General features: G+C 38.0%; 1 protein-coding gene across 3 annotated transcripts in view; it reads right to left on the minus strand.

Annotated features, from left to right (window-relative positions):
* The window catches only part of LOC130557592 (NACHT and WD repeat domain-containing protein 2), a 44,201-nt gene extending 35,970 nt beyond the window's left edge, over positions 1–8,231 (minus strand). Inside the window, exons 1-3 of one of the 3 annotated variants that reach the window (XM_057339494.1) lie at positions 8,103–8,231; positions 6,521–6,692; positions 936–1,024 (exon numbers count right to left, since the gene is read on the minus strand). In XM_057339494.1, the coding sequence (XP_057195477.1) occupies positions 936–1,024; positions 6,521–6,671 (240 nt within the window). In that variant the 5' untranslated portion in view covers positions 6,672–6,692; positions 8,103–8,231. Of the gene's footprint in view, positions 1–935; positions 1,025–6,520; positions 6,693–7,127; positions 7,160–7,265; positions 7,633–8,102 lie in introns of those variants that run through there. The other 2 variants (XM_057339485.1, XM_057339505.1) reach the window with 2 other exon arrangements.
* Between the last annotated feature and the right edge of the window lie 16,765 nt (positions 8,232–24,996).

Raw genomic sequence — 24,996 nt, forward strand, 5'->3', positions numbered from 1 at the left:
GCTGTTGGTTGCAATTCACAACCTCACCACTAGATGTCGCTTAATTTCAAACACTGGACCTTAATCATGCAAATTCAATCTTACCAGTCAACTTGAAAAATTACTGTTTATCTGATTTGCATCATTGTTATTTTGCTGCTTTCATTAATACTTGAACTTGAAAAAATGTTACTTAAGTGACCAATACTTAAGGGCTTTTAATTTGTGCTGTTGTATTAAAATTTATACTGAGAATAGTGACATTTCACTGGTATTTGTATCAAGCACTAAAATAATGACAGTTCCAGTTGTCTTTGCACATTAGGCTGCGGAAGCACTTTGATGTCTAAAACATTTTTCCGCCTTGTTAATATGGATAAAAATATTCTAAGAAGGGGAACTAATTATGAGACTGTAATTCTCATGAAGTCACTTTTTCGGCAGCACCAAAAACAAACCCAAAATCACAGACTAGGTTGCTGTTTAATGAGGCATAATATCTTACATAAAGATCTATTCCTTAAGGGTAAACTCTCCGAATCAGGTCAAGCCCTATACCCATGTCCAATCTCAGCATGCTGTCTGTGCCACTGGCCATGGTGCCTCTTCCAGAGTCTGCATTTGTTTATAAAATTGCCTGATAAAAATCTCCCCACTGCTCCATTCTCTCAACAACAGACCATTTGCATTGTAAATACCTCTCCAGAGAAGAGGAAGCGAGTGGAGAATTTAAGGCCACGTTCCTGAGGGCGAATATAAGAGGCATGTTTGCGTCTTGCATGGGCATATCATTGCCGAGATCACACAATAGTCCCAAAGCAACTCAATATTTTCAACCCACGGAGAAACAGAGGAAAGCAAATAAAGAGAAACAAAAAAGAGGAGAAATGTGTTTAAATTTGTCATGAACCTAATGGCTACTACAGACTGAGATGTACCCACAGATAGTCCGTTACCTGGAATTCAATGCCATAGTTTTCCCTGCAGAAGTCGCGTAGTTTGGGATAGACATGTTCTTTAAGAGCATTTCTCTCTGCTTCTGTGTCTGTAACAAAAAACAAAGAATAATCAGAGGACAATGTAGCAAACATTTATCTGTAAATGTACATTAATCCTTCTTTGTAATTGTCTGTATCTTACATTGTAACAGACTGTCAATCAAAAAAAAATGTCTGCGGTGCCACCATTGTATAGTGGTTGTATCAGATGGTACTATCGCAGTTCTTTGATATACACCATGATACAATGATCACTTATAAATACCCACATACCATTATATTTATGTGGTACTTTAAAGAATATCTTGGGAGTACCCTGGTAAAACCATTTTTTACCATGTGATGGTTGTTAGTGTGAAAGAAGATTTTTAAGTCATATGCACAAAATCAAATGCCTAAAGGGAAAGTTCATCCCAAAATGAAACTTCTTTCATCATTTACTCATCGTCATATCACGCCAGACATTTATGACTTACTTTCTTCTGTGGAACACATAAGAAGATATTTTGAGAAATGTCTGAGTGGTTTTGTGTCCGTACAATGGAGGCCAATGTTGCTTGGTAACCAACTTTCTTCAAAATGTGTTCCACAGAAGAAAGAAAGTCACTCAGGTTTGGAATGACATGAAGGCAAGTAAACAAGGAAATAATTTTCATTTTGGGGTGAACTATCCCTTTAAAAGCAAATCCCATACAAACATATACAAATGCTTTGCTCACAATCCCTTTCATCCTCTTCAAGACTCTGTCCTTTCATACACTGCATTTGCTCTCACTGGGAGTAGCTGCCAGCATGATTTGAAAACAGAGATGACCATGTATGTGTATGTTTTATGTGTACATGCATGTGTATTGTACGTAACGTCAGTGTGTTGCTGCATATTACATGACACTCTTTGTCACAGGCAGCCAGAGCAATATGAGACATGAGAGTTGACACATTCACCCAAAAATGAACATTTTGTCATTATTTACTCACCCTCTTGTCATTTCAAACCCGTATGACTTTCTCTCTACCACAGAACACAAAAGAAGATATTTTGAAGAGTGTTGGTAACCAGCACCCATTGACTTGCATTGGTTTTGTACTCATACAATAGAAGTGAATGGATGCCGGCTGTTCGGTTACCAACGTTTTTTCAAAATATCTTCTTTTGTGTTCTGAGGCAGAAAGAAAGTCACACAGGTTTGAAATGACAAGAGGGTGAGTAACTGATGACAGAATTTTCATTTTGGGTGAACTATCGCTTTAAGTCCCAGAACAGTTAACACTGCAATTACAACCCTTTAATGTCTTCTAAAGATTACAGATCTAGAGAATACATGATGACAGTCAACTGTTAGGTCACATAATATCCCAACGCTTGGTGAAACATCTCTTTGTATCCTCTCCTCTGTCTTTCTCGGTCTGTCATTCTTTGATTTAAGTAGAAAATCGTAAGCAGTTTTCTGTTATTTACGCATGTTTCAACCTTTACAACATCTTTTCCTCTTTTGCCAGTCAGCATCAGTTTTCCCATTTTCAGACATCCGCCGATAGCCGACAGAGATCAGGGAACTCTGACTTGAGAGCTTAAGATGAGGTCAATCATGTGCTTTGAACCTTCTACTGTAGATATCCGTGTCAACCCATTCAAGAGTTTTTGGCGGGTAGAACAGCTTGTGGACCTCCAGTGTGTTTAATCTTTCATATCTGTCCATTTTGTTCTTTTTTTAGGATGGTATTTGGGCCGTCCTATAAAGTATCCAGTCTCAGCCTATACCTTCTCTCGCGCTGTCGTCTTCTTTTTTTGTTCTTTTGCAGTCTTTGTCTGTGGTGAAACATGCCTAGAGGTTTACCCACCCCCTTGTCTTTGAACCTGCGGCATTGATAACCTTCTATTCTCTTTTCATCTCATTCCCGCCTCTTTCACCCTTTTTTGTTCTTTTTTCCTTAACACAAAATCTTGACAAGCAGAGCACTTAAAGAAACAGCTCCCCCAAAAATCATTCTGCACTCATTCGGGTGTCAATCAAAAGCTGTATATTGTTTATTTTTCTACAGAACACACATTTTTGATGAATCTTTACATAGAATGACAGGACAAAATGCAGCACTGAATCTTGCAAGTGTTGAAATTAAATGCATTTTAAATGATGGATGCGAATGCCAGATGGATTCAAACTTTGGTGGAAGGGAAGATCATAAGTGAATTAAGGCATTCTTTGTTGCAAACAAAGTTAAAAATATAACTTCATATGTGTTATCATTTTGGAACAGATGTACTCATATGCTTACAGTATAATGTACTGTTGTATTAAAAAGACCCACATAGTTTCTTTAAAAAATTCTACTTTTCAGTTTAGGCTAAAACTGAAACGTTCAAAAAAGGTACACATGCAAAACCTCAAGTCATTAAAAAAGATCTCAGATGTTTGTCAAATCCTTTCGTGGTCAGTGATTTTGTCAGTAAACAAGACTTATACACATAGTGTAGAAGACATTTCACATGCCACACGCTTTAAAAGGCGCATTTTCTTAACTTTCAATATTTAAACTGTGTCAAAGAAATAAGGTATGAAATATTTTGAGAGAAAGCAAGAATGTATTGTACATTTGCTACTGTAGCTACTGTACTGGCTGGCTTTCCTAAACATGTGCCATGTTTGGCATGATTGACGATAATAAAAACAGGGACAACAAGAGGTAAAACTAGTGAGCTCATTCCGAGTGGCGCTCATTGGATTGAATGGAGGAAGGGAAACAAGGAAAGATGAAGAAGGAAGTCGTGCGATGGTGTGAGGAAAGAAAAGATTTGAACGAGACTTATAATATTTATAATAAAAATTTCAAAAGCTGCAATTAAACATCATCTCAAGACACAAGGAATGAAAAAGATGAAAAATAAAGGAGCAAAATTGCTCTTTATGTTCCACATTAAATGACTCACCCCTAACATCTCTCAGCCTCCTTTCAACTTTGCTCTATCCCTGAAAAAAACCTTACTTTCATAAAACCCTTACTTCCTCAACAATCCCCTCCTGTATCGCGTGCCTGGATAAAAAATAGATGTCACGCAACATGGCCATGAGTGACGTCTTCAAAAAAAGCTTTTTACAGTCATTTAATGTTCTAAATGTGCTTAAATAGTTTATGAATATCCACATTGTTTTGAATCCCAAGCTGGAGCTATAACTGTGTCTCGTTCATAACACTCCCTCCCATCATGTCTATAATCTGGGAGATGTCGCTCCCATGGGGCTTTCACATGTGTCTCCAGCAGCACAAAAACCGCATATAGATGAGCTCAGTGTGCTAGAGCTGTTTGATGCTGAAGCAGACGACTCTGAGGGATTAGGAAAGGTCTCTCTCTCTTGCAAGATGGAGGACGACGCAGTGAGAAGTGGCCCGTGATCATGTGTGCTTAAATCCCTTTGGTGACTAAAACATGTCCCTGTTAGGAATCCATTAGCTACATGGCATTAGTAAACTAATTACTAAATGCTCGAAGGCATCAATATTATCTGAATATTGAAAGCACATAATTACCTATTATTATGATAAGCCGTTTGAGTGTTTTCTAAATGCAATGCCTAGAAAGCAATGTTTTTTTGTGCTTAATATCAACTCTGAACATGCTGAGAAGTTTTTCCTGTCAAAAAAGAAACATTTATAATAATAAATGACTGATTTGTGGGTGGTAATTTTGGACCCTGGTCTCTAAACTTGATTTAACTCTTGTACTTAGTTTCAGGTTAAAAGACTGTGAAAGCACATTAATACATCAGCTCGGCTAAATACACACACTGTATTATAGAGTAGGGTCATTCAATTCAAGGTCTTTAAAGCAGTACAAAAGCCGAACACACAACTGTTGGTGCCCTTGGTTGGCCTACAGAGACACAAACAAAACCAAACAAGCATTTAAATGTTATCGCATACATTTCCTCAGACGTCAGCAAGATTCTGACAGGTGCTGTCTTGAATTGAGATCATTGCTCTCAAGTCAGAGAAATTATGAGAGTGAAACTATTGAGACTACTGTGTATGTGTGTTAAGGTCAACTCCCCTTGTAATTCTGTGATGCACAAATTGCACCCTCTAGTGCTTAAGGGGGAAGAGCATTGCACCAAATCCCAACAGCAAACTGTTTCAGCCACAGAAGGACAGAAGATACGTATAGTTCTGTATCATTAATTCTCCACCTTGACAAATAAAGGAATGACCTCTGGGTTGTACATTTATAAGTCTGCCACATCACAGTCCCAAGTACACCTTCTGCGCACACCGGTCACCTCTGCATCTCACTAAATCATCTCCATCCAGCAGTTTCTAGAGCTGACCGTTGTTGACCGGAAGAAAATCCCTCTGGTCACTTCTAGTATAAGACAAGGATGCATTGCATAAGTTTAATAAAGGTGTGAGGTGATAATGCAAAAAGGTGAGTGAGGTGTGAGCTGTCTGAGTGAGCTGTCTCTTTATGCAAAAATAGAAGGCGAAAAATGCAAAAATATTATTTTCACTTATTTGAAATGTTTTAGTTTGGGCAATTAATAATGGTCTGTTTTTTCAACGAATTATATGAAAATATGATTGTGCATCAGGAGTGTGTAAGCACAATACATCCGCAGGTGAAACATCTTCGGTAGAGAATATCAATGTTTTTATTGCTATTCAGTTCATCCTCATTTTATTAAGACATTAAGCAGAAATCCCATCACCAATGCAATGTACCCAAAGGTATCTACATCGTCAATCTAATTTCTCCTCTCTCTTTCTCACTCTTCTAACCCACTTATACAGTACTTTCCCTTGGCTTGTTTACTCCAAGATTAGAACTACTATTTTAAAGTCTCCCTGCAGCCCATATTTAAATGTATGACTGTATATGTGCCGCCTAGTTCCCGTTGCACTCATTTATTTTAAGGTCAATTCTAAGCAGGATTGGATTTTAGCCTTTACGTGTATAAACGAGAAATCGATGGTGGAAACAAGGAAGAATTTTCCACAGTCTTGAACTAATTAAACAACGTGAGAGATTCCCTATAACGCAACAAAATGAAGATTGTGTAACTTTACAAAATTTGTGTCACGGTTGCCAAGTCTTTGCTTCTGTGGACCGCGGTAAAACAGACGGCTCCACTAACCGCTGTCACTGCTGGTCTTGTCAAAGCACACGGGACAGCACTGCTGCAAACATTAGAGACAGCCGGATCTCTGAGGATGGCAGCGTGTGTTATGAAATGGGATAATATGGAACCGTCTGAATTCATTAAAATCTGGTTCATTAGCACATTTGATGATAACGCGCGTCTTGCACATCGTTTGCGCATTAACAGGTGTCCTTCTGGTTGACGGAAAAGTTCCTGTAGCTCATTTGGGTTTGATATTTTCCACACATACTAATAAAACGTAGATCTTGTAATGCATTGTAAGTCGTTTTGCATAAAAGCACCTGCCAAAGCGTCTGCCAAATACATAAATTCACGTGAATATTGGAGCACGATTAACATTGTGCATAGGTGTCAAGTTTACGCACGAAAAGGGGTACTTTGCGCTCTTACCGTCGGGGTTGGCACAGATGAAGACTCGGACGCTTCTGCCCGTGGGGACGTGGAACGGAGGGAGCGCAAGGACGTTCCCACTGATGGCCGCTCTGCGCAGGGCAGAATCACGGGGACAGGGCTGCCTGCTGCCCACTCCAGACGGCCACATGGGTGGCGACTTCCAGCGCGCCTGCGAACAGAGAAAAGAATCCAACGTGCTTACAATACAGCATCATTCATGAATGAATGAATGCCTGCGTATATACACGCGCGTTTCGTTGGTATCTCATCAACTCTGCATCTAAAGATGAAATTGACTTATTACCATTGCCTATAAAAATCAAAGCTGGTAATTTTATTAACGGAAGATCGGCGCGCAGTAAGAATATAGCCTATTTTAGAAGAAATTCAAACATATAGTGTGTACTTTATCACTTAAATCCGATTTCCTGTGCCAACGATGTGACCAGAGAAGAACGCATACGCGAACCGCAGTCCTTTACTATCATTCCCGCACAAAGGGAACAAGCAATCGACGACGTCTGTGTATTCTCAAATAACGGATCTAAAGCAGTTTCAAAGAGTTGATGATGGCTTTGTCTCAGTCGCGTTTCTGATCACATACCAGATCTAAACACAAAGTTGCGCGTCAATCGTACAGTAAACCCAATTCCGCCGAAACGCACAGTCTCGCAAACAAACTCAATGCAACGAATACGTTCAGCATGCTTACACACTAACACAACACACTTGAAGCGCTTACGTTCATCCTCTTCATCCTGTAGCCTTACACAGTATCCGATCAGGTATTCACGGAAATCAGCGGAGACGGCGATACAAACGCCCATTTAATATATTTGGCTACAAATCAGTCACAAGAGTGACGGTCATTGCCCAAAGCTCGGCGGTCAGCATCCCCCTCCTGCCGCGTCCTATAAATGTGCGCGCACGGCGTTTTCTGTCCGCAGTGCTTGAGGAAAACACAAGTGAGATGACAGATATGAGAGTGGAGGGATAGTCCCCTCATCGCCAGCTGTCTCGTAATGCGCAGCGGCGAGCTGAGGTACGAGAGGATGAGGAGGGCTCTGAATCGTTTTCAATAAATGCTCCTCTTTCGCAGCGTGCTAGAAGTGAATTGAATTAAACGTAATTGATTAGACCGCATTGGTGCGCGCTCGGGGAAATGCTTAAACCTCCCCGATTTCCTTCCCAAAGATGGTTTTTGTTCAAATAGAAAAAGAAAAACGATTAAACGTGACAGAAGTGTTCAAACAAATGTACGAGCCTGCTCCTATGCGCTGTTCTTCAGCACTTTGCTCAAATCAAGCACCAAGATTTGTCAATAGCTTAACTTGGACCAGTCTGTGTTGCTGGCTGCTACCAGGATTTATCACGTTCGAGAGAAGAAAAGATCAAAAACGCCAAACGAATTGCTGGTAAAAAGCAAAGCCTCTTTAAATGCACTTGCAGGCTTGGACAAAAATCTGTAAAACATCATAATCGCAAAGCTTAAAATGAGCAAGCATGTCTCCCCGAGCATTTTATTTTAAAATCAAGCATACAATACGTCACATAACATTAGTTTAAATAAGTATCTTACTGTTCTTAAGGATTGCTTTGTCGTTTCCACACTGGGTTCTGTTGGCACGATGCTCTAATATAAGGGCCGGACCCTCTGCATGAGGCACGTGTGAACACTGCAAGAGGAGAGATGCCGAAACTGGCAACCAGCAGTGGCTTAACCTTTCTTTCCTCTCCTCTTCCGGTAAAGCTGTAATCCCTCCAAGACGGAAGCAACTCCCCTCTTTCGACTCTAGATCGGTTTGGCAGTGCCTACCTCTGTGGTACAGGCCAGGCTTCGGATGGCTTGTGCTGATCACAGAGCAGTGCGAAAGATCATATTCTCTCATGTGAGTCTTACAGTGAGCGGCATGAAGCTAATGTAGTGGGGTTTTGTTTAAACAGCCCCAGCATGCCACTGGCAATTAGGGAAAGTGAAAAGTGTTGATGCACACGCACACACATTTATGGATCCAACTAAAATGATTGAAAATGTTGAAATCAGTGATTTAAGGTTGTGTACTAACAGCACATGTGCAATGTTTAAGTGTTCGGGCAGGCCACATGCACACACAAACAGTCAATCTTCTGGCCATATAATCACTATCTGCAATGACATGGATGTATCATTATGCATTGTTACAGAAGCAGCCATGCAAACAGAACAACTCTATAGGGACAATGTTGGAATCCATATGGTTACATGGCTTGTGGTTATCTAACCAGGCTTGTTGCTTATTTTAGACCACACCAATGCACCACCAATGTATGGGTTCACATACAGTACATGTAAGTGAATCCTAAAATAACATTTGACATTGTAGGTTTGTTTATAGTACATGCCATTCGAATGGAGATATATATGTGCGCTATAGAGACAGAGAAAGACAGACGGATAGAATGAGAAGGCTAATATCTGCTCATGAATGCACTTTTGTGCATTCATCCTTGTGTACCGACATTGACGCCAGAGACACCCACCAGCCATGAGACCCATAAATCAAAGCCCAACTTCCTTTCTCTTCCCCACGCCTGTCCTTTGTCTGCTCAGAACCCTCCTATACATCTGCTACACCACCAGCATATCCTCGCCTCCAGATAACCCCTCCACAGATCGATACCCTCAATCCCCGGGACAAATGCATGCATAGCTTCCATAGCTGGCCAGACAGGGGCTTTGTCTCCCTCGCAGAATGCCTAGAATGTGAAAATGGTTTGCCTCCATCTTAGAGGGTGAGAGACTCACAAGGTGAATGTATAAGATCAAGGGCTTTGTGCTGAAGAGACCTTCATTGTCATATGGCCTATTGGCACATAGCAATTTGGGGCATGTTTAAAAGAGTATAGATTTTGGCATTAAATATAGGTTGACCGAGTTGAGAAAGCTGATTTGTGTGGACAAACGGATTGGTGTCATTTTTGACATTGTGAAAGTACCTGGGTTGTTTTATTACAGAAAATTGTTTTCTGGTTATATTAAATATAGAGCCACTTTATTGCTTATTTGAAGACATTGGCATAATTTTGGAGGAGTTTTGAAAACATGAGAAATAATTTCAACTTCAGTATGAAAAACTGTCATTTAGGTTGGGTCTTTTGAGGAAAGCACATTGTGAGTTTTAAGAGAACGTATTTTTAACATGCAAGTGCTATACACTCTTATATAAATGCTGGGTTATTTTCAACCCATGGTTAGGTCAAAAAGGGAAAAACCCAAATGTTGGATTAAACTAACCTAGAAAATGTCCATATTTGACCCAACCAAGCATAATTTTATTTTATAACCCAATGGTTGGGTTTGACCCTTTTTGACCCCAAAAAACCCAGAATTGTTTTTGAGTGTATGCTGGTTTATTACACTGTAAAAATGTTGGGTTAGTTAAACACAGCATTGGGTCAAAAATGGACAAACGCAACTGTTGGGTTAAATTACACAGCAAATGGTTTATATTTGACCCAACAATGGTTTTAAAGGGGTCATGTGACACGGTTAAAACGAATATTATCGTTGGTGTTAGATGTAATGTAATGTGTATACACGATTTAAGGTTAAAAACACTGTATTTTCCACATACCGTGCATGTTTGTATCTCCTCTTTGCCCCGCCTCTCTGAAACAAGCGGATGTTTTACAAAGCTCATCGCTCTGAAAAGCGAGGCGTGCTATGATTGGCCAGTTAACCAGTGCGTAGTGATTGGTCGAATACTGCAAGCGTGTGACGGAAATGTAACGCCTCTTACCATATTTGGAACTTCAGGTTCTAAGCAATTGTACTGACAGGTACGCCCACCTTACTTGCGTATACATTTGGGCGGTCTTAGTCAAATCATACCACGAACTGACGTAGATTTGTGGGGGTGTGGTTACACGAGGTGTTTCAGGCAGGTCTGGGTGAGCATTCGCTTTTAGATAGAATGCATCTTTTGTTCCGACACTTACATTTTTGCAATTTTACGTGTCTAATACATGCATGGGCAACTTATAACACACCAAAGACACAGAAAAACACGTATTCGCGCCATATGACCCCTTTAAAAAACAGCATTTTGGGTTGAAACAACCCATAGGTTAATTGTTTGACCCAACTCTTGAGTGTAAATGACCCAACACTGGGTAGAAATAACCCTACATTTTAAAGAGTGTACTGTTGGTTGTAATGTGTGCTATCCAGCCGGTCGAATATTCAGAACCATGGACAGCGCCCTGGTGCACGACTGCAACTGCAAAACCAAAAAACTATTACACCAACCCAAATCAACACAGTCTTGCTCCATTCAGTTAATGTTGTTCATTTAATACAGACATGCTCGTCCATTTTACTTTTAAATGGAGAAACAATTGGTTCAGGGTGCACTAAAAATGGATTACAAATCTCAAACGTACTGAAACATCGAGCACATTGCCAACGTGTGAGAGCCGGATAGTCCATCCATACAATGGAGTCGTTTGGCATGCCAGAATTTCCCGGCAGTCCTGCTAAGCGTGGCTGCTAATCCTGTCAATGACTCTGCAAATGTAAATGTTTTTGTTGAACAAACCATGCGCCTCACATGCCAATAAAAGCCTGAATGATGAATATATCCTTAACGTGCCGACTTAATCTAGCTATTAGCACTGATGAGACAGTGTGTGTAAAGGTCCTCTGCTCAAAAGGATGGGATTAAGAGACGTCAAACAAGGGCATATAACATCAGCTTCAAAAGCAATCATAGCTGATCAAGTCATAATGATAGAATAGAGATGTTCCAACAGGTTTGTTGGACAGATGTTGTTTACATGGTTTATGCTTATTTTCCCCTCATGAGAAAAGCCGTCTGATTAGTAAATAGACACTGATAGAGAAAAGACCGATGGGTTGTCATGACAATAATTCCGGTGGCGAGGTATATATAGCTGTGTAACGGGAAAGATTTTCAACAACAGACAATTCAGGAAAGGGAGAGAAAGTGTGCATGTGCTTTCAAGCTACCTGTAATTGATTTAAATAGCAGTGAATTTCTTATATAAAGATCACATTTAACCTTTAAGGTTTTGCTTTTGGCAGGTCATACAAACGACATCCCCAAAATATACTGTACATGTGTGTTAAATATACCAATATCTCAGATAATGCATAACAGGCAAAGCTGTCAATCATGACTGCTCACTATTAAACTATTTTATTCTGATACAGGGACGCAAGCACAATTACAGCCTTGTGAAGGTAAAATACAAAACAGAGCCATCTTCCATTAAAAGAAGCAAAATGCTGAAAAGTTGACAATGAACACATTTTCCAGCATATCAAACGAATTCCAGAGCGCTGCAGAAAAAGGCATTAAACCTTCTTTCTGTCAAAGCATTTAAAGTGTGCTGAATTTAATCATTCACTTTGATTTTAAGCCCGAGGGATCCTTTTGAAATTTCTAATTAAACTAATTAACGGAAGACATTGGTTGTTTAGTCATCACAAAATGAGTTTGGCTAACGCTGTGCTTGGCGAAAAAAATGCAATAACTACACATGCAATCAAAAGTCAAGTCAAGTCAACTTACAGTATATAGCGCTTTTTACAATTTTCATTGTTACAAAGCAGCTGTACATGAGACATATTGACAATAAGCAAAACATTTAAAGTTATACATGTAAAAACAAGAAAAAGGTGAAAAAACAGAAGACAGACACACTCCACACACACAATATGCACACGTACTAACACACATAGACATAGACACACACACAAATGTGCACACACATGGATGCGCACGCACGCACGCACACACACACACAGACAAGCACGCTCACACACAGACACGCATGCACAGTGAAAAGCACACATTTAAGATAAAGGAGAGAGAAACGCAGGTCAAATATTAAACAGACTATAAATTGCTACATGCAATATTAATGATGTAAAACTTTAAAATTATAATTCTAAAGTGATCATGTTTAAAGGGACAGTTGACCCACAAATGAAAATTCTGTCCTGAATGGCTTTCTTTCTTCAAAAAACACAAAAGAATGATGACAGAATTTTGGGGAGAACTATCCCTTCAAGAAGTGCTTTGTAAAACAGCAGTGTGTAAACGTTCAGCGTCATCATTATAAAAACAAAATGTCATGGAGCATGAACACTCATGAAGTTATTAGTGTGAAAATTCCTGACATTACTGTTAAAAAAAGAAAATCGCATGAGAAAAAATATTACCTTGAGCTTTTTACCTGGAGACTGGTAGATGCACACATTCCTAAGAGACAACAGACAACATTGTATTGAACAAAGTGGATTGGTGCTCCTTTAAGGCACCAGCGTATGTGAAAAATCAGGAAGAGTTCAGATGTTTTCCTAAAACACCTTAGGAGAAATACAAAAATAAACGAACAGAAATAGAAACTAGATGTGCATTAGTTTTAAATAACTTGGTATTGAAAGAATTTGAAGTAAAATGTTAAAACTAAAAATCATTACCTTTAAATTTCTAAATTCTTGGCAAAACTGAGTGTATAGTTGAGTAACAAATGAGATAATAATGAGATCTTATTTGTCACTCTCCTTTTTCATGGGCAGCTCTATGAGGGGACGGTCTCTGAATCAAATGTAATATTTATTTCTGCAAATTCAGCTGTTTTTATTCGTAGTTTCTCTATTTTGGTCTTTTCCTTTCTCCTCTTTATCTTCTTCCACACACATACAATATATTATATTGGCAAGTGAGTAGAATCTGACTTTGGGGCAGACTAAGTGGGTTGTTTTGGCTTACCAATGTGACATTTAAATTGGACGCCCTCAGCTCAGTCTATGGAAGTCATTAGTGACTCACTACTAGAGACTGAAAACGGTAAACTAGAGAAAACACAGAGTTTTGACATTTCAGATAAAGTTTGGCTTAAAGGGTTATAGGCAGTGAACCTGTTTAATTTGCCTATGGCTTGTCATATTTAGTCTTTTCTCTACGTCATTTGTGATTTGGACATATTTAGAGTTTATAGGGTTAAGAGTGTAACTCTTGTTTTGATTTGAATGCTTCAATATTAAGAATAACAGTAATCTACAAGTTAAATTAAATTTTAACTTGAAAGGAAATTAAAAAAGGAAGTTAAATAAAAAGACACCAGCAGCCTTCACTAATGTGTTATTCTTATCTTTTTTCAGAGCAGGTTAACTACATGGAAAATTGACTGAGCTCATGGGAGAATCTCTCTGACACAGTAGTACAACCAATGGCGTGTGCTTAGGGTGGGGCTTCTGTTCACCTGACCAATGGAAGACAAGGAGTGTTCAGTTTGAAAACAAACTTTTTGAGTGGATTAAAGGCTGAAGATTTCAAATTCAACATTCACTTAACAGAACATTCACTTATCATGTTTTCCCCAAGCAACGCGCAAGTATACTGCGGACGATTTTAGCGGAAATAACAAACAAACGTTATGTGGCCCAAACTTAACTTCCAGTAGACCTCTGAAAAGAACCAATTACTGTTGAGTTATAATTACTAAATAAAATATGTATATAAATATTCATATTAATTAAATATATTATAGCCCCAAATTGTTATATTATAGCCACTAACCAGACAAATAACCAAACACAGACGGGAAGTGTGTCCAATAAAACTGTGAAAAAATGAAAAACCTGCAAAAAACCACTCTGATTTGCCTTTAATCAGCATTTCTGTAATATTGTGGTAATTCCAGTCCAGTGTCTGTTGAATTTCAACAAAAAGTCACCCAACAGCAATGTGAAAGACTGAGGGAATGCAAAGACGCATACTGAAAAAAATACAGGCTATTCCATCATATCCATTTTTGATCTGATCCTAAACTACAAAACTTTAGTATTGTGCTTTGCTTAAACATACACACTTTTATCTTTGCAGTGTTTAAGATCTGCAAACATATTTTTTGTTATTTTGACCAGTTTGAATTTTCTGCCAATAACAAACAACAATTTAATTTGGGATATATGTTGTTACTAGTTTACAGAATAAAACAGAAATGATCATTTTAGTATACCTATAAGTAAATTCAGAAAAACTGTAAATAATGTTGGAGTGGTCTCTTAATTTTGGCTTTGTACTGTATATAGCTATACTACAAAGCTCAAAATAACCACCTACATATAAACAATTAATTTATGCCTATATACATTATTTTTATACAAACACAGCGATAAAAAACAAAGTTCGGGGCAGACGAGCGGTAGTCCAAAAATAGAGCAATCGAGATGTGCTTGACATGGCAGAAAGAAAAACTTTTTGTCCTTTCCTGTGACAGGCTCACACAGAACAACTGAATGAAGGTAAGCAGCCTGATGATATTTTTCTCTTGTCTGTGTCACACCTCCTGATCTGATGACAATCAGGGTGATTGAAGCAGAAATGCTTTGTGAACCAGCACACCTACTTCAATTATTCTTGTCAAATACAGTGTCCTTTGATATTCAAACATGCCCACTGACAGACGTGGATGAACCAATCGTACACATTTGCACACACAACGCTCTTTTTAATGAGGTTGTGTTCTACAAAAACATTGTTGGCCATTTTTAGGGTGGGTGAGTTGATTGTGGGTAACCTCCTTTTGAGTGCCTAAGCTGATCCCATGGCGATGGGGTTCCTGTGGGCTAATCTGTGTGAAATAGCGTGGGCTTGTGTTCCTTTGGGGACACCTGTGCTGACAGGTGAAGAGACGCTGAAGACGACCTGCATTTTAATCTGTGACCTTCCAGACTTTTGTGGGAATGTGTATGGTCAATATACTTCTGTGCTATGATTTTCACATATAAAATCTTCATAATTTTCTTCACCACTGTATTATAGCTAAAAACAGGATTCCTTTGTTTGTTGATTCCAACATTGCTTTGCTCTTTATTCTTCCAAAGACTCTGATCTCTCATTCAACTAGAGTAAAACCTTGCATTATTTTTCATTCATAGAAAAAGCAGAGATATGATATTCTGATTTCAATGAAAGCAAGTCTTAGTCAATTTATTAAATCTCGTTAATTAAAGAAATACTGTAGTTCACCCAAATCCTGTTATAGTTTGGAATAATACTCAGAATAAGCCATTTGAAAGATCCAAATATTTGGTCAACACAGATATGTCTTATTCATTTAATTTCCTAAAAATGGTAAAAAATCTGTTTTTATGTACTTAAAGGTCCAGTGTATGCAATTTAGCGGCATCTAGCGGTCACTCCACCGCTTGCCCCCTCCCTTTCGAAGCACCGCGGTGGCTGACACAGCAGCGTTCAAGCGTTTTCGCCTCTTTGCCGAAGGAGATAACGCAGGGTTTTTCCTGCATAGAAAAATTGGAGGCGGCTGCCTCCGTCAAATGTCGTGCCGCCTCAGGCTCTCGCCAAAATTATGTTGCGAGTCTTCACAAGAAATGCTGCATGCATTTAACAGACTGTCATTTGGAACTGCAGTTGCGGCATTACGCCACAATGAAGACGCTGTTTCGTATCAGCACACTGAGGTGCTAAAAAGAGTTGCAGAACAAGAGCCAGCCTGTGTTTCACGGCTGTTTGTTTTGCATCCAAGTACGTTTAATTTCTTGAAATTTATTAAATTAACATGACGTACATCATTGTAATGTCTTTAGCTGTGCAGTTGGGCCGTTGAATCAGCGTATACTGTACACAGCGAGTTCGCCAGTATGAATGCACATTGCGTTTAGAACGACTCGCACACGAATGACTCATTTGAACCGATTCATTTAACTATTGAACTTTTCAGTTACTAGCGAATATAAGAGATCATTAAATCATTTAAAATGAACCACAGAGAATGCAAGATGTGAATGAGCTTTGCTCATTCAGAAAGACTGGTTAATTCAGTTGGCTATTGTGGGCTGAAAAGTTAGTTGAAAATGATAAAAAAAGCTTTATTTGATAAAAAAACATTTCTGTTTGGTTGAATAAAAGTAATGTTTGATATAACTTAATAACTGTCATTTTTATTTAATTTTATTAGAACTTTTAATATGCCAAACTCAAAGTCACTTTGGTTAAGCCACTAAAAGGTACGGTAGGCCTACGCGTGTGTACAAGATCAGGCACCACCTCCGCCTCATTTTGAGCCAGGAAAAACCCTGAGATAACGTATTTATGAAACGCGCTCTGTAGAGCAGTTTGTCTGTCTACTGTAGAAACAACATGACGAATTCCATGCAAGGGGAATTGTAGATATGGAAGTGTAGATAGAAATAGCTCATTCTAAGATAATAAAAACATAACCATTCATTTTGTAACGTATTAATTCATCTCACCTAGTAGTGAGATGTTGAAGAGTCGCATAACACATAACAAAATATCTCAATATATTTAATATCTTAAATGAAGAGCAAATGGAAATGTCTGCTTAAAGGCCCAGGTAGAGTTAACTTTCTGCGTCCGTGTTGTGCAAAAACGCATCTGCACAGCTTCTTGAGCATACTCAACCGTGGATAAGCGCGGATGGATGAGTTCGACACATGCGCAGTATGTTACCTAGTGGACTCGGTCAATTCAAAAAAATTTCACGCGTGCGCATTCCAAAGTATAGCCCGCGCAATTTTGGGGACCGCGCGGATGGCCGGACTATACTTTGGCCTTATGTCTCCTGTGTCTCAGATGTTTCTCCTGTTGCAAACACACAGAAATCTCACAAAATGTCTGTACTAGTTTGAGAGGTGATCTCAATAATGTGACAAACTGAGCTCAGATTTGTCAAGTCTGCAATGAACTCTAACATTTCTCACTAAAAGTACCCAAATCCAGATGATTTTACCTCTACAAACATTTTACACCTCCATACTCTTCATGTATTTGAACAATTGTCTTGTTTCTGTTTTTATTTTTCCTAGGCAATTTCAGGAGAAACATCTGAAGTTTGTACCTATTTGAAACACAACTGAGAACTCCCGAAAGCTATAAAAGAGCAACCACTGAGCAATACATTTTTCTTAAATAGTGTCTGAAAGTATGTCCTAAACTGCAGTATGTTGAAATCTATGCACAATCCCTACAACACATTGCAAGAAGGAAGAGTTTAGTGATGCTACCGTCAATAAGAATTAATAAATTGAATTACGTATATAGTAAACATTACATAGTGGGATTAGTGACTGAAATAAAGCTGAATTAAAGTTTTTATGTGTGTTTTTGTGTGATTGTTAACAATTACAATATTGTCTAGACAAAAACAATCACATGACAAACTGGAACGCAACACATCATTAGGCGGGTTTCCATCCAAACGTGATGTGAATCTTTTCAAAGTTCGCAATAACAAGAGAAAAGACTAATGCGAAATTGGTGCGTTTCCATCAAGTTAGAGCGGATCACGGTGGTATTGGTGACCTGGTAACAACAATAAATAAACAATATCTGGAAACCAGAAAGACACAATCAACGATAACAGCGGCTTCTTCTCGTGGCTTTAATGTTCGCTACATCAGAATTTATTCGGCAAATGCATTTCCATCTCCCATTCTTCGCATTAACTGTTTTTCGCAAAAAAGAAAAACCACCACATGCGAGCGTAAAAGCTTTTTTGCGAATTAATGTTTTTTTTTTTTATTTGGCGTTTCCATCAATCGTTTCTGATGCGAAACTTCAAAATGTGCATAAAACCAGGGTGATGGAAACCCGGCTATTGTGAAGAAGTCTTGAGGTCTTTTTCTCGCTGGAAGTCAGAGGTGCCCCTGCTAACACAGAGGTGGAGAGTGAGGCAGAGGTGCCCTTCAGTTGCCTGATTGCAGATCAGAACCGGCTGATGAGAGAACTTTCTGAGAGAGGTGAAGCACCTGGGTCTGATCCTGAAAAGCTGTCAGAGTGCTTGATATAGAAAATGTGAAGCTACATCACGCTGTGCTGAATGTTGCGCCATCTTGGGAGGATCGCTGCTAGCGCGTTTGATGCAGTGTTTTGTTTTTCTTGTTTGATTCGGAAATATAACTATGGTAGGTCGGTCTTGCTGTGTTAAAAACTGCGATAGCATTATGCAGAGTCGTTCAGGAAAATCCCCGGGTTCTTTCACTTTCGATTTCTCTATATATCAAACAAAACAAGTACATATCAAAACAATAATAGCAGTGGAGTATATGATCCTCCCAAGATGGCGGCGCTACTGCAACATGCAACATAGGGCGTGATGTCAGCATCACATTCTCTATAGGCAGATATTCTTAGTATCGACACTATGCTGAAAACTGCCACATGTGCCCTTGAGAAGAGGTTAATCATGTGCCTCATAAACACGTTCAATAACAACATCAATATGCCTTATAACAATATGGCTCTGAAGATGTATCTTACAAAGCATATGTTTTTACAAGTGAATGACGCACCTAAATGAAGACATCTAAGCATTTGTGTGTGTGTGTGTGTGTGTGTGTGTGTGTGTGTGTGATGATTCACATGCATCTGCTGTGAGAAGTGAAGTGTCCTTACTGGAGAAACAGTCTCACAGCTACATTTCACTGTATTCACACATAGCAGAAGTCACAAATAGCCGAGACAAAAATATAACAATCACAGAAAAATGTCCAACCGTGTCCACAAGTAAAACAATTACAACCAATATTTCACTGTCTGAATGTCAAAGCCACAAACACTGAAGCACCACCCCCTTATGTAAACTGATGATTCTTCATTCTGTCAGGTTTATTTTGAATATTTCACTCCCCACCATACGAACACTGCCACTGAGTTTCAATGGAGCTTTAGTCAAAGGGAGGGAAATGAGAGCTTGTGTAACCACCAATTTACCCCACAGATGTTATTTTAATAGTTGTAATGTTAATGCCCCTCAGCCATGTTGTTATTGCTGCCTTACTTGCATGCAATTACTAAAAATCACTTAACACAACATTGGCTGCTGTTGAACAAATGAGAAAAGTGTAAGAGACAGAGATAAAGTAAAGATTTTTTTCCTTCAAATTTTTAATTAAATGACAATGTGAAAAAACAATGCACCACAGAGGAACTTTCTCACAGAATAAAGGAACTTACCCTCATACTCACCCTCGAGTTGTTCCAAATCTGTATAAATGTCTTTGTTCTGATGAACACAGAGAAAGATATTTGGAAGAATGCTTGTAACCAAACAGTTCTTTCCATTTGCACTTCCTATGGATGTGCCTCAACGAGCTGGTCACATCAAAAACAAAATATGAATCACATGTAACATTTTAACATGTCCAACAGTACAGCTGCTTTTTATATTCAACAGAAGTTTCAATTCATATTCACATTGAGGATATTAAGGGGAGAATATGTTTGGAAGTCTATGCACACAGTTTCTTATCAATTCAGTCGATCACAAAGGTGGAGAACAGATGAGTGACATAATGAGACATACAAACACACACAACAACAAAGACTGTGCTGACTAATGAGGTCCCGCTGGACAACGCAAACTGACAGTTTGACAATGAACATACAGAAACAAACACTTTCAGTCACACACGCTCATACACATATTCAATACATGCATACGGACTTGTGGTATAATGCTGAATATGTAAATAAAACTAAAAATGCTTTTTGGCCTTATTGTTTTTATCTCTTTCTTTTTCCCTTGTAGACACACACACACACACACACACACTCAAGCAAAGGCACACAGTACCGGCAGGGTGTTCATCTGTTTAATTAGGCATATACAACAGACTGAAAGTACGTGATAAATTAATCTGGATCTCATCTCAGCTGAAATCTCTCGCCATCTCTTGTGTTCCTATTGCTCTACTAAAAAAAGCACTTGTAAACACAGCTATATACGGTGTTATCCAAAGAAATCTGAAATCATTTTTCAATTGGATTCAGGTTAAAAGCAGCTTTATAATAAAAAGCTTTTTCCACCCCTCGGCGAACAAAACAAGGCGTTTCCTTGTGACAAGGAAAAAAAGTTGTTTAAGTAGATCAAGATGAAACCTTGGAAATGTCTGGACGTTTATGTTTTTACATGACTGTACAGCGGTGGTATCAGATGATGAACAATGAAACTTTGGTGTTCATGTTGCTCAATAGGGAGAGCATTGTATTAGCAGTTAAAAGGTCATGGGTTTGATTTCCAGGGAACAAACAAAGATCAAATGAACCTTGAATGCACTGTTTATTGTAGATAAAACCACTTGCCAAATGCGTATACATAGACACCATGTTACTGAATGACAACCATATTCATATGCAGTACCAGAATTTACCTTTTTAATTTAAATGACACAATAATAATCATCATTATATCAAATGTATAATTATAAGAGTAATTTTGTGCAATAAAGTGAAAGTTAACCCAAAAAATCATTTACTTAACCCTCTTGTCGTTTCAAACCTTTATGACTTTGTTTCTTCTGCAGAACACAAAAGAAGATATTTTGTAGAATGATGTTAATCGGCACCTATTTACTTGCATTGGTTTTGTGTCCATACAATAGAAGTGAATGGGTGCTGGCGCTGTTCAGTTACCAACTTTCTTCAAAATATCTTCTATTGTGTTCTGCATAAGAAAGAAGGTCACACAGGTTTGAAATGACAAAACGGTGAGGTCTCTAGTGGTGAGATTACAAACTGCAAACAATGGCTCACTCCACTGCTCACCCCTCCCTTTCAAAGCACTACGGTGGCTGACAAAGGACAACGATGTCATCACGTTTTTGCTTCTTTGCCGAAGGAGAATGGAAATATTTTCCATATTTATGAAATGAGCTCTGTAGAGCAGTTTGTCTGTTTAGGGCTACTGTAGAAACAACATGCAGAATTCCATGCAAGGGGACTGGCGGTGTATGTAGATAGAAATAGCTCATTCTAAGATAATAAAAACATAGTGCTTCATTATGCGAGGTCTTTATACGCATCTGAAGACATAGTTATGTACAGTATATCATATTGCATTTCTGTCAATAGATCCTCCCTAATATCACATATTGCACCTTTAACTCTAGTATGTCAAAAGGTAAAAGCAGTGTACTATGTCCAAGAATCTTAGTTAAGGGTAATACCGGTCCCATTGTTTGTGGTAACCATAATGTACTAATTATATTCTACCACATTTCTAAATCTATTTGGCATTGATTTCACAATACTATACTAAATTGTTGTGAACAGCTGAACAACCAGAAATGTGAGCGAATCAAATCAAGACATCTTAAACAAAGCAAAGGGAATAAAATATATAATAATAATAATAATTTTGCCAAAATCTCAATTTTGTTTTCCTTTTTTTATATCACTCAATTACTGGCTAATTAAGGCATCTCGTTTCTGGTTGTTTCTTCGGGGTAGTATATAGCCCACAGTGTGCAAATGAAGATGGATACTGTGTAAGACAACATACTACGCATTGCTCAACTGTTTGCATGTGTTTTCCTGTTCATTCTCAGTATCTGTATAAAATTTCAATTTCATTATTTATGTGATGTTTTATTGATATTTATGTGAACTCTTCTAAAATGAATGTTTGAAATCATTCTTGATGATTAGACTTCTTTTATCATTGCACTCCAGGTGTCCTTCAAAATATATTGATGGTTGCCATGACAACAATGTCAAATGATGTCCGTCAAGCGCTTTCTCACCTCTATGCTACACAACCATACACACACCACAGAGACACACAAATGCATTTCTGTAAACACTGGGCATCTGTCTTTCTTAACATTATTTTGTCAGCTTTCCCACTAGCCCACTGCTCAAACATTTTATACGCCTGTATAAAATTAATCAAAGTATTTAATAAAAAACTACTGAAGCATTCAACTTTGATAACAATTTGTTTTGCATTTGCTGAACTCATATCTTTTTGTGAATATCAATAATTCAAGCCTATGTTTCCATCACAAATCCCAATAACACATGAAATGACTGGAGACTATACCCCAACAGCCCTCACTGAAAAACATATCGAAGAGAGGTTCCAAATCTTTTAGGAACTGATTATACAGTATGTATTGTAACAAAAAAAAGAAGAATTTAATGAAGAATGTTACATTGTTTATGCAGGTATAAAGCATAAAAATGCAATGACCATTCATGAATATAAAGGAACAGTTCACCCAAAAATAAAAATTCTGTCATCATTTACTCACCCTCGAGTTGTTCCCAATCTGTATAAATGTCTTTGTTCTGATGAACACAGAGAAAGATATTTCGAAGAATGCTTGTAACCAAACAGTTCTTGGCCGCCATCGACTACCATAGTAGGAAAAATTGCTTCATACATTTCTTCACAAAAGATCTTTTGAAGAATGTACAGTAGGAAAGCAAACAGTTCTGGGGCACTTTAGACTACCATCATCATTTTTCTCATTATGGTAGTCAATGGTGGCCAAGAATTGTTTGGTTCAAGCATTCAATGAAATTTATACAGATTTGGAACAACTCGAGGGTAAGTAAATGATGACAGAATCTTATTTTTGGGAGAACTGTCCCTTTAAGTTACAGTAAAAACTATAAGACTTTAACTGAATTGGCTGACCGTGGGTTCCTGGGCGGGTTCAAACAGGAAAGCACACAGCAGCAGTTGTGAGTCTGTGAAATTGGCGCAGTTGGTACCAGTATCTGTGAGCACCCTTAACCTAATCTGAGCACCGCAGAGAACCCTCAGCTGTCTGAGAGAGAGGTAGAGACAGAGATAGAGGGAACGATGAGAGTAAAAAACACACATCTGTTCTATGCTAAATATTGCTTCTGTATGTAGTATGTATACTGTGAAAAGTATGCAAATTGTCAACATGCATGCACACCTAAATGACCAACTGCATTTGATTAAAAGGATCAGTATTCAACAGAGCACAATTCTTGAAATGATGTATCCCACAATGCAATGCTCTAAAAAAAACTAGTAGGCCGTATACAGGGTATCCATGGCATAATGCAGGATAGTATTCTCAAGCTCTTGTCGATTAGGTGTAAAATAAACATGTGGAGGCATCATTCTTTTTTACTTCAAACACACAAATAGTTAGTAACCGTAGTGTTAATCTTTAATTTGATATGTAATATGCCTAGTATTATAACACGTTCACAAACTTACAACACAAGTGGAAATTAAAATCATTTGTCTTGCTTAAAACTGTACTGCAGCATTGACACAGTGACATTTGAACAGGCTTTTTCCTGCTTTCAATAATATCAATTTTAAGCTACACTCTCTTTTCACTTGTGCATCGATCAATTACTGTAAACAAGGAAACTGATTAAAAATGCAAGCTCTGTTAAGCATCTGTCTGCAGTGCATTGTTTATAATGTGTGTATATCTGTGTGAGTGTGTATGTGTGTAATAATGCTCTTTCTGGTCAATAGAGCTTAATGAATATCAGTAATTATGAGAAACACTGGGTTTAAACCCAATTGGCATACTGTAGCCCCTGCACTCTCATTGTGCTCATTCATTGCATGTGTGCGGGGGTGTGTGTTTATGCTCCAAATTAAAATGAGATGATCGCATGACAAAAAAGCCAACACAATGATGCTCTCCTGTTTTATGTTTGCAGTGTGTGCGTAAGCGCGTGACCTTGTTTACAGTATTTTATCTCTACAGCTCTCATTAATAAATGTAATTTCACATAGTGCCTGGGAGGGTTTTAGTGCTCAATTGTTTTCTTGAAGGTTCCCATAGGGCAGAGAGGGTTGGTGTGAGTATTGGGGTGAACTGCTTGTCTGTGTCGCATTCCCTCCCCAGTTTAATTATGAATTGTGATATTGGGAACATGTAATAGGACGCTACTGTAAATTGATACCCTGATTGAAAAAAAAAGAAATGTACCAGGAATTTTCCACCAGGGCATTATCTGTTAATTTTACAGACATTTCAGTTAACCCTAAAACCCCAATGCAGTGCACATTTCAGAGCACATGTGAAACAGCTGTAAAAAAATCAATAGAAATTTCTTAAGATTAATATAGTACACTGCATAGTGCCCTATTTAGATTTTTGTGTTTTAAATCATTTTATTAAGGTATTCACTAAAACAATCCAGTAGGCTTTGTTACATTCTAGTAAAAGGAACAAAAAAAATTTTTAGATGCAGTATTTTTCTATAAATCAACAACAATGTACAGTACAGTACAACATCATGACATGATGCATTTTGATTGTAAAAGTATAATTGTTTCATGTAATATCGGTATACTGTAGCATAAGGATTTATAAAAATATGCAGATACTATGCATGCATAATAGCATTTAAAAATTAAACAATAAAAAATAAAAAAATAAAAGGTCAACATTAAATAAATAACATGCTAAATAAATCAATTAGGGCTGACAAACGATTAATCGTGATTAATCGCATCCAGAATAAAAGTTTGTGTTTACGTAATATATGTCGGTGTACTGTGCATATTATTTTTGCATTTATGAACACATACACATAAATGCATATATTTAAGAAAAATATAAAATATAACAATTAATTGGTAAATATAAATATTTCCTAAATATATAGACAAGTATGTGTATGTTTTGT

Source organism: Triplophysa rosa, linkage group LG1, assembly GCF_024868665.1.
Source record: "Triplophysa rosa linkage group LG1, Trosa_1v2, whole genome shotgun sequence".
NCBI lineage: Eukaryota > Metazoa > Chordata > Actinopteri > Cypriniformes > Nemacheilidae > Triplophysa > Triplophysa rosa.